At 42.9% G+C, this 9,831-nt stretch overlaps 2 protein-coding genes across 6 annotated transcripts in view; one reads left to right on the top strand and one right to left on the bottom strand.

Moving 5' to 3' along the window:
* The window catches only part of LOC110496456 (ATP-binding cassette sub-family F member 1), a 32,231-nt gene extending 27,529 nt beyond the window's left edge, over positions 1–4,702 (bottom strand). For all 3 annotated transcript variants that reach the window (XM_036953040.1, XM_036953041.1, XM_036953039.1), the window contains exons 1-3: positions 4,420–4,702; positions 3,506–3,552; positions 3,313–3,390 (exon numbers count right to left, since the gene is read on the bottom strand). In XM_036953040.1, coding sequence (XP_036808935.1) covers positions 3,313–3,390; positions 3,506–3,552; positions 4,420–4,492 — 198 coding nt within the window. In that variant the 5' untranslated portion in view covers positions 4,493–4,702. The remainder of the gene's footprint in view (positions 1–3,312; positions 3,391–3,505; positions 3,553–4,419) is intronic.
* Positions 4,703–5,056: 354 nt separating this feature from the next.
* Positions 5,057–9,646, top strand: LOC110496458. 3 transcript variants are annotated; one of them, XM_021572383.2, is made up of 7 exons: positions 5,057–5,173; positions 6,264–6,470; positions 6,600–7,334; positions 7,423–7,511; positions 7,659–7,859; positions 8,025–8,094; positions 8,223–9,646. In XM_021572383.2, exons 2-7 carry the CDS (start codon positions 6,378–6,380, stop codon positions 8,361–8,363), a joined length of 1,329 nt encoding a protein of 442 aa, XP_021428058.1. In that variant the 5' UTR covers positions 5,057–5,173; positions 6,264–6,377; the 3' UTR covers positions 8,364–9,646. The 3 variants fall into 3 exon arrangements, with proteins under 3 accessions (XP_021428058.1, XP_021428057.1, XP_021428059.1); XM_021572382.2 differs by having other exon boundaries at positions 5,069–5,269; XM_021572384.2 differs by lacking the exon at positions 5,057–5,173 and adding an exon at positions 5,276–5,582.
* The last annotated feature ends 185 nt before the right edge of the window (positions 9,647–9,831 follow it).

The following is a 9,831-nucleotide window of genomic DNA, read 5'->3' on the forward strand; positions in this document are numbered from 1 at the left end:
ATTCTGTGGACAGATGAAACTAAAGTTGAGTTGTTTAGAAGGAACACACAACAATATCTGTGGAGGAAAAAAAAGGCATAGCACACCAGCATCAAAACCTAATCCCAACTGTAAAGTATTGTGGATGGAGCATCATGGTTTGGGGCTGCTTTGCTGCCTTCGGGCCTGGACAGCTTGCTATCATCGACGGAAAAATTCATTACCAAGTTTATCAAGACATTTTGCAGGAGAAGGTAATGCTATCTGTCCGCCGATTGAAGCTCAACAGAAGTTGGGTGATGCAACAGGACAACGACCCAAAACACAGAAGTAAATCAGCAACAGAATGGCTTCAACAGAAGAAAATACACATTCTGGAGTGGCCCAGTCAGTCCTGACCTCAACCTGATTGAGATGCTGCGGCATGACCTCATGAGAGAGGTTCACACCATTCTTCCCAAGAATATTGCTGAACTGAAACAGTTTTGTAAAGAGGAATGGTCCAAAATTCCTCCTGACTGTTGTGCAGGTCTGATCTGCAACTACAGAAAACGTTTGGTTGAGGTTATTGCTGCAAAATTTGTGTGTTGTTAGTTTAAGCAGACTGTGTTTGTCCATTGTTGTGACCTAGATGAATATCTAATTTTATTACCAATTTATGCAGAAATGCAGGTATTTCCAAAGGGTTAACATACATTTTCTTGCCACTGTATACACACACACACACACACACACACACACACACATACATTCAGAAAGTATTCAGACCCCTTTACTTTTTCCACATTGTGATGTTACAACCTTATTCTGAAATGGATTAAATAAAAGTTGCCCCTCATCAATCTACACACAATACCCAATAATGATCAAGCAAAAACAGGTATTTAGAAATGTTCGCACATTTACTTTATTTACATAAGTATTCAGACCCTTTGCTACGAGACTTGAAATTGAGCTCAAGTTTCTACAACTTGATTGGCATCCACCTATGGTAAATTAAATTGATTGGACATGATTTGGAAAGGCACACACCGGTCTACATAAAAGGTTCCACAGTTGACAGTGTATGTCAGAGCGAAAACCAAGGCATGGGGTCGAAGGAACTGTCCATAGAGCTCCGAGACAGGATTGTATCGAGGCACAGATCTGGGGAAGGGTACCAAAAAAAAATGTCTACAGCATTGAAGGTCCCCAAGAACACAGTGGCTTCCATCATTCTTAAATGGAAGAAGTTTGGAACCACCAAGACTCTTCCTAGAGCTGGCCGCCCGGCCAAACTGAGCAATCGGGGGAGAACGGCCTTGGTCAGGGAGGGGACCAAGAACCCGATGGTCACTCTTGACAGAGTGCCAAAGTTCCTCTGTGGAGATGGGCGAAAATTCCAAATAGACAACCATCTCTCTGCAACACTCCACCAATCAGGGCTTTATGGTAGAGTGGCCAGCCACTCAGTAAAAGGCACGACAGCCACATGACAGCACAAAGTACAGAGAGATCCTTGATGAAAACCTGCTCCGGGGCCTCCCAAATGGCACAGTGTTCTAAGACACTGCATCGCAGTGCTAGCTGTGCCACTAGAGATTCTGGGTTTGAGTCGAGGCTGTCGCAGCCGGCCACGACCGGGAGACCCATGGGGTGACGCACAATTGGCCCAATGTCGTCCGGGTTAGGGGAGGGTTTGGCCGGCAGGGATGTCCTTGTCCCATCGCGCAGTAGCGACTCCTGTGGCGGGCCGGGCGCAGTGCATGCTTACATGATCGCCAGGTGTACTCTGTTTCCCTCCGACACATTTGTGTGGCTGGCTTCCGCGTTAAGCGGCATCGTGTTAAGAAGCAGTGCGGCTTGGATGGGTTGTGTTTCGGAGGACGCACGGCTCTCGACATTCGCCTCTTCTGAGTCCGTGTGGTAGTTGCAGCAATGGGACAAGACTAACTACCAAATCGATACCACGGGAAAAACATGTTGTTTTTTTTAAATAAAGAATTTACAACAAAAGAACCTGCTCCAAATTGCTCAGGACCTCAAACTGGGGTGAAGGTTCACCTTTCAACAGCACAATGACCCTAAGCACACAGCCAAGACAATACAGGAGTGGCTTTGGGACAAGTCTCAATGTCCTTGAGTGGCCCAGCCAGGGACCGGACTTGAATCCGATTGAACATCTATGGAGAGACCTGAAAACAGCTGTGCAGCGACGCTCCCCTTCCAACCTGACAGAGCTTGAGAGGACATGCAGAGAAGATTGGGAAAAACTCTCCAAACAGAAGTGTGCCAAGCTTGTAGCATCATACCCAAGAAGACTCGAGGCTGTAATAATTTCCAAAGGTGCATCAACAAAGTACTGAGTAAACAGTCTAAATACTTATGTAAATGGGATATTTAAGTTTATTTTGAATCAATTTGCAAAAATGTCTAAACCTGTTTTTGCTTTGTCATTATGGGGTATTGTGTGTACATTGATGGGCACACACATCCCTGGGTCAATCCTCTTTTCAGTTCACTGCAGCTAGCGACTGGAACGAGCTGCAACCAAACCTCAAACTGGACAGTTTTATCCTAATCTCTTCATTCAAACACTCAATCATGGACACCCTTACTGACTGTTGTGGCTGCTTTGTATGATGTATTTTTGTCTCTACCTTCTTGACCTTTGTGCTGTTGACTTCACCCAATGTTTGTACCATGTTTTGTGCTGCTACCATGTTGTTGTCATGTTGTGTTGCTCCCATGCTGTGATGTCATGTGTTGTTGTGCTGTCTTTTGTTGTTGTCTTAGGTCTCTCTTGTTGTGATGTGTGTTTTGTCCTATATTTATATTTTATTTATTTTTAATCCCAGGCCCCCGTCCCCACAGGAGGCCGTTTGGTAGGCCGTCATTGTAAATAAGAATTTGTTCTCAACTGACTTGCCTAGTTAAATAAAGGTTAAATAAATACAAAATAAATAGAATAGGGGGGAACACTTTAATAAATTTTAGAATAAGGCTGTAACGTAACAAAATGTGGAAAAAGGTCAAGGGGTCTGAATAATTCCCGAATGCACTGTATGTATCATGGTTCTCTTTGCATTGTAGATTCGACATGGCAAGCTAGCTACCACTCTGGCTAGTAGTGGCTACATATAACCAACCTCCCCAAACGCTTCAAGCTCATCTACTGTCTTTCAAGAGAGCAAATTGGGTGGGAAGGGAAAAAAAAAATATATGCAAAAGGTAGATTTATTCATGTCAATATATCCCAGGACATTGTGTTATTGATACAGCATTGCAAAAAGTATTAATCCACCTGAAAATAGCCTATATGATATCTCTGTAGTAGTTAAGGAATAGAATTACCTGCTTTCCTTGCATCTCTTTCAGCACAATTTCATCCTCCTTCTCAGTTTTATTATCTGTGGCCAGCTCATCAAAGAACTGTGTGAGAACAATGTTCACACATTTTATTAAAATGTTCACATTGAAGATTACATTTTCTTTCTCGCCACATTCAATTAACTCAAAAATATCCACAAGAGGTATAACTACTCACACTCTTCTTCCCCTTTTTATCCTTCTTTCCTTTCTTTACTGATTTTTCTGAAGAGAGGGGAGATCAAATTTAGGTACAAAGATGAGAAAGTTGGGTCATCAACATACGGATCCACTGAATGACAAAAGAGAGTGGCCAAATGAGCCAGAAGGGAGGCAATGCCTTGACAGCCAAGACAATGCCTTGTACAAGGGGAGCGTAGGGGTGGCACATTTTCAGAATTACTTTTGGCAACACAGCAGTTCTTCAAACAATGCATACTAGCTATGACCTAGCTACGTTATCCTTCATGACTTGAATTATGAATTAATAATTCATTAATAACTAGCTACGACCCCGAGTTTATTACTCTTCCTCAAACGACTCGTCACTATTTTAAATGTCGAGCTGTCTCTACTTGAGAACAAGGAATAATTTGTCTGACACAATTACATGGCATGTTGTGTTGCTACCATGCTGTTTCGCTGCCATGCTGTGTTGCTGCCATGCTGCGTTGTCGTCGTAGGGTCTCTCTTTGTGTAGTGTTGTCTCTCTTGTCGTGATGTGTTTTGTCCTATATTTTTATTTAATTTGTTTATACTTTCAATCCCATCCCGCAGGAGGTATTTTGCCTTTTGGTAGGCCGTCATTGTAAATAAGACGTTATTCTTAACTGACTTGCCTAGTAAAATAAAATAGCAAGCTGTTAACTAACGTAGCTTCCAGCTAGCTAGTTAACCATCACTAATGTCACACTATGTTGTCAAAATACAGCATATCGCATGACAGCCAGGACAGATACTTGTTAATCAAAGATCACTGACTGAGGCACATTAGCTAGCTAATAACGTTTTATCTTAGCTAACAGTCTATTGCAACGGCTGAAAAAGACTCAGTTGTAACCATTAGCTTAGTTGCTGGCAGCATTTAGATACCTGCCACCGCTGATGGTGCTACTGCTCCCTCTTCTCCTTCCCATTCTGCGTCTTCTTTCGCTTTCTTGGGCATTTTCTGCTATTTATTTATACGGATATTAACAGAAAACCAACGACTTTATCTTAAAAAAATAACTTGAACCCGGTGGTAAGAGTGGCTGTCAGAGAAGAGCAAGTGTTTTATCACAACACATGCGGTTTGAGATTTTTCCATTCGTTGACGTAGCGACAGCACCACTGAGTTTCAGTCGCCCTTTGACGTGTGAATAACGAGTAAAGCAATATTTCACAGCGCCACTGGTAGGCTTGTCTAAGAATTGTATGCAATCGCTTGCGAGCACAAACAAACGTTTTTAATAGTGAAATAATATTTTTTTGCACGCATAGGATAGGTCTTACAGAATTATATATTTTCTCACTATATGGCTTGAAAGTTTCATAAAAAATGTAGTCAAGAAAAAGACCTACAAAACAAATGTACAGCAGATTTCGATGTATTGCGATTATATATATATATATATATATATAAAATATTGCCTATGGTTTTATAACATTTATTGATAACGATTTATATCGATATATTCATTCTGAGTCTAATGAAAGGCACATTTTCCTCCAATCAGCGCTACGCAGGTGTATGACGTGTGGGTGTTCCTGCGCTCGCGTGCTGCTGGACAAGGACATCGGGAGATGGAATGACATTTGTGTAACGCTTGATAGCTTCCCATTTCGAAACATTACGTGGGATATCAAAGTAAAACACCTGACTTTGAGGATTATTGTCTTACTATCTGGTCATTGCTAAACAGACTAATTGCAGTTTCGATCCAATTCGCTTCTGACACAGCAGGTATGCATGTTACTGTTAGATAGCTAACGTTAGCTAACCCAATATGCTAATCACGGGAGTGTGTTAACCATGGTGATCTAACTACTCGCATATCAACTAACTAGGTAGCGAGCTAACGTTAGCTTGCGTTTTCTAACTAGATTGAGGGGTCCCAATATTCATAAATCAATTAATGTATTTCCATACATACCACCTTCAAAGTTGAAGCATGGTTCATTTTGTTTCTGGTCGTGCCGACAAGACTGTCACTCAAACCACCCGACGGTTGTAAATCAGCTGGATCTCATGTTATTTAAGTCTCCAATGGGGAATGGTACGTCATAGTATTGTATATCATTGAAGCTACGAGAAGGAACTGTGCTTGGTGTATTCTGGCTCTGTAATCATTAGTGAATATCGGTTGTGTAACCTTAGGACAAGAAATCAACAAATGTTGCCACGGTTAACAGTACACTGCAGAGACTGCTTACGGTATATGTATCAAATCACGGTTCTAAAGTTGTAGAAGAAACAAAACGATATTCGCTTCTAGTTATAGGTGGTTGTCGAGTTCAAATGTAGCAAATGACAGTGCCTTATTGGAAGGGAAAGACGTCTGAGTAGCAATTATGATCTTGTTGTTTGCTGTTTACGCCACTAACTGTCATATGCTGCTACTGGCATAGCTTTTTCGCGCTCCAAAATAGTTTAAGTAGGGTCAAATGAGGACTGACATGCTTCAAATCTGTTGCTCCTAGCACTCACAAGACGGTGTTTGTTGTGTTGTTTTCTTCATTCAGTTAAAAGTTGAATATTAGGTGTTCTAAAACTTTTGACCAGTAGTGTAGGTCATATAGGTCTTGATTTACAGCCTAGCATCCTACACATGAACTCACAACTGTTCCTTGAGTAGCCTACACATGCCCGCACCAGGCCATATGGACATATCATTGAGATGGCCTAACAATGACTGTTCACCCTCAACGGCCCACCCTAACCCTTTCTCTTTATCTAGATTTTTTATTTGGGATTGAGAGGGGACCAAGAAGATAAAGAGCTGGTCCTTCCTTGGGGTTGCTGTGGAATAATGCCCCTGGTGATTGGAGTTACACATACCCCCTGTTTGTGAATGGCTGCTTGTAGAGGGGGTGTCGCCTTGTGGGTGGGGTGTGTGAGGAGCCATGGCAAAAGGCAAAGGCAACAGTGCTGGAGTCTTGTTCAGGTATTGTCTTGACAGACAGGTCTACATTAATTAAATATTTAAATAAGAGCAAAGCTGGATCCAGATCTGGACCAGGCTATATAAGAGCACCTTATTGAAAATCTTTACTTGTCCCATGTGAATTTGCAGGCGATGGATGTGCAGTGGAGTGGACAGATCCAGTCGCTCAGCAGCATATCATGGGCCCTGGTTCCCCCAAACAGTCTGAGGTACCAGAACATCAAGCATCTGGCCCTGTCACACCCCTTCCACCATGCCAGCCAGGGCCAACCCCACAGCCAGAGGCCCCCGGACCTGGACGAGGACTGGGAAGAGACAGTAAGCCTGTGTGTGCTGGTGCAGCCTGGCCCTGGGGAGTGTGATGGCCAGCACACCCTGGTGGAGATGCCTCTATTTGGGCAGACTAAACTAGGTGAACTCCTGGCTACGGGAGGACTCAGTAGGCCCGTGGAGTTCCTCTTCCCCTTGACCACAGTGGACGGGAGCCGAGAGGATGACATCAGTGTTGGGACGACTAAGGTTCAGGCGGAAGGTTCCAAGACGATGATGAACGAGGGAGAGACGGAAACAGAAAAGAGGGAGAGAGGATCATTCCGGAGCCTGTTTGAGACAGAAGGATGTCCAGCTCCATTTATGAATGGATCTAGGTTCTACTGCTTCCACTGTCCTGGGATGGAGCCATTGCCTGGTTATGGGAACAAATCGGGCCATATGATTGGACTAGAGAAGGAGATGTCACTGTTGCTCCACACCTCTCTGTATAGTAGTTATGCAGAAAGAAAGACAGTCAAGGGGGGTCACAGCGACAGAAAGAGGGAGGACGAGGAGAAACTGGCATTGATGTATGAAAAGCTGAGAATTGAGGTAAGAGGGGTTTGTTAGGGGATGGCTGTTTGATGGCATACACTTCTATTTAGTTATTAGTATTGATGATCATTTGTTTGATTTGCAGCTTCCTAGTTTCTTTATGAAGAGTCATGACTACACCATGTACACAAATGATATTGAGTTCGTCAACTGTATTCTAAATGCCAAGACCAGGTAAATGCTACTTTGTCTACTTAGCAGTTTCCTTCCCGAACTGAAATGGAATTGACCCGAACCCTGATATTTATACATATGTAACTACATGCATATAAACCCCCAATAGGTCTATATTATAATACAGCTATACTGTATATCCTCTAGGGGCAGAGTTCTGTACCAGCTGAGCCTGTCTCTGTGGAGGCTGCTGTGTCTCTGTTACTATGCTGAGGCCCAGTTAGAGGTACTGAAACTGACCAAGCACCCAGAGGACAGGACCATCAAGGCCAGGTGGAGTGTCAGAGGACTGCCCTTTCTCTCTCTGCTGCTGAGATTCTACCGCAAGGACAAAACTGACCTCTACAGGTACAGAAACCTGACTGGGATCTGTTTAACTTTATACAATGTTCAGACAGAAATGTATTGATTTAATTTGGTATTGTGTGGAACGGATAGTGTTTTTAGTCAATGTTCCTCTTCACTGTTAATTCTATGATCATTCATACTCTAATAAACACTGTCTTTCAACAGGTCATATGATGCATTCTCTACCTTCTACCTTGGCCATGATGGACTCATACATTGTCACAAAGTGGAAAAAGTCAGTGGCCATGTGGTTTTCTGACTCAGAAATGTTTACAAATAGCTAAGAAATACCCTCAGGTTTTGTGCCTTGCCGAAACTGATCACCTCAAACTTGCTGAGTATTGTTTTTCCGTCTTCCTCCAGGTGATGAAAGCCCAGCCGCCAATTCTGCCCGGGGTGACCACTCTGTTAGCGGGAGCCCTCGTGTCCCTGGGGGTCCAGGAGCACCGGCCAGCCCTCAACCTCATGCCCCCCTTGCTCTCCTCCCGACAAGGCCGTGACTGATAGAGATGGAGGGTCTGGAGGAACGAGCATGTGTGTACCATGAGAAGTAACGGGGAGAGGGGGAGACAGGCAATCAGTGTGGAAAAAAGTTTCCCTATTCACCCATACAATGCCTGCTCTGAAAATAACTATCCAAAACCGTTCCCTCTCTGGACTCACACAGCAATAGAATAGCAGCTACTACTTTAGTTGAAATGCAATCCAGGACTTCAGTTTATCCAGTAAGTCAAGTCGATACCTTGAGTCAGTTCCTTGTTAACGCACAAACGATTGCACAGCGCTTGTGTGATGTTGAACCACCTTCTGGGCCTATACGCTCACACTACAGTCTGCTAAATGGCATATTATTGGACAAACCTATTTTCACTGCATTACATGAAGCCTTTATTGCTTTTTTTTTAAGCATCGTTTAAAAACAATTCATGCCGGATTAATATTTAAGTTAGACTGATTTCATTAATGAATCCATTTCTGTTGTGTGCCTGGGAACTGGGCACACATGTCACTGGTGAACGCGTTGATGTAACAGTTGGCACACAGCCCAAGGAACCCCGTATTGAGGCAAGACCACATTCTATATAGCCAGTTGGCCTAACAGACCCTATGATCAGTGTACCATCATTGAATAGGTTGCTTTATGCCATATGAATGCATGATGTCCGTCTGTATGAACTTCATGTCAATCTCATTGAGCCGTAACTTTCACAAACAACCCCATCCTACCCTGGTTAAACTGCTATGGTCCTTCCGTGTTGATTGCTAACTGGCTGTGAGGGACAGGCGAGGCAGCTGCGTTGGACCTGACCTCAGTTGCATGACAGGACTCTGGATTCAGGTTTCTAAAAATATGAATTTGTCAGTTCGGTACTGACACTATTTTCTGATGGAAAACAAGTGGCACCTGAACACTTGATTGGAATGACAGTTTACTTTCAGTTGAATGGTTAAATAGAAAAGTAATAATTGTAGAATAGAGTATCTGTACATGTCAATGCAACTCAATCTTCCTCCATCATTGTTACAGTATGCTTCACTCAACATGTGTTCTCAAACTAGGTGACAGCATGCCACATGTTAGCACTACCATTAATATTCTAACATTTACTTGAAGGGGGCATACATAACACCTGTTGAATGATACTTGTAAAGGTGTTATGACTTCAGAAAAAAAATACGATTTAATTAAATCGTTCTTACCTAGTGCAGTGTTGCTACTTTAGGATTTAACCCACAGCTGGTGTGAAACCTGGTTGTCTGTGAATAAAACAAACGACTGATGTGTACCTACTGCTGTCCTTGACTGATTCCTATATCCTACCAAATAGTAGCACCTTAAGATTGAAGGTGTCTGGCAGTGTTATTTAAATATCAGCAAGATAAGCATTTCAGAAAGATCCGAATGGTCAAGCAGTCATTTTTTAAATCCTGTATTTCACTAAGTGTGGCTTGTCGAGGAATTTCCTATAGC

Source organism: Oncorhynchus mykiss, chromosome 18, assembly GCF_013265735.2.
Source record: "Oncorhynchus mykiss isolate Arlee chromosome 18, USDA_OmykA_1.1, whole genome shotgun sequence".
Taxonomy (NCBI): Eukaryota; Metazoa; Chordata; class Actinopteri; order Salmoniformes; family Salmonidae; genus Oncorhynchus; species Oncorhynchus mykiss.

Coding starts and splice junctions, on each gene's coding strand:
- LOC110496458 (XM_021572383.2), top strand. CDS start 6,378: ATGGCTGCTTGTAGAGGGGGTGTCGCCTTGTGGGTGGGGTGTGTGAGG. Junction 6,471..6,599: donor AGTGCTGGAGTCTTGTTCAG/GTATTGTCTTGA, acceptor GTGAATTTGCAG/GCGATGGATGTGCAGTGGAG. Junction 7,512..7,658: donor ATTCTAAATGCCAAGACCAG/GTAAATGCTACT, acceptor TATATCCTCTAG/GGGCAGAGTTCTGTACCAGC.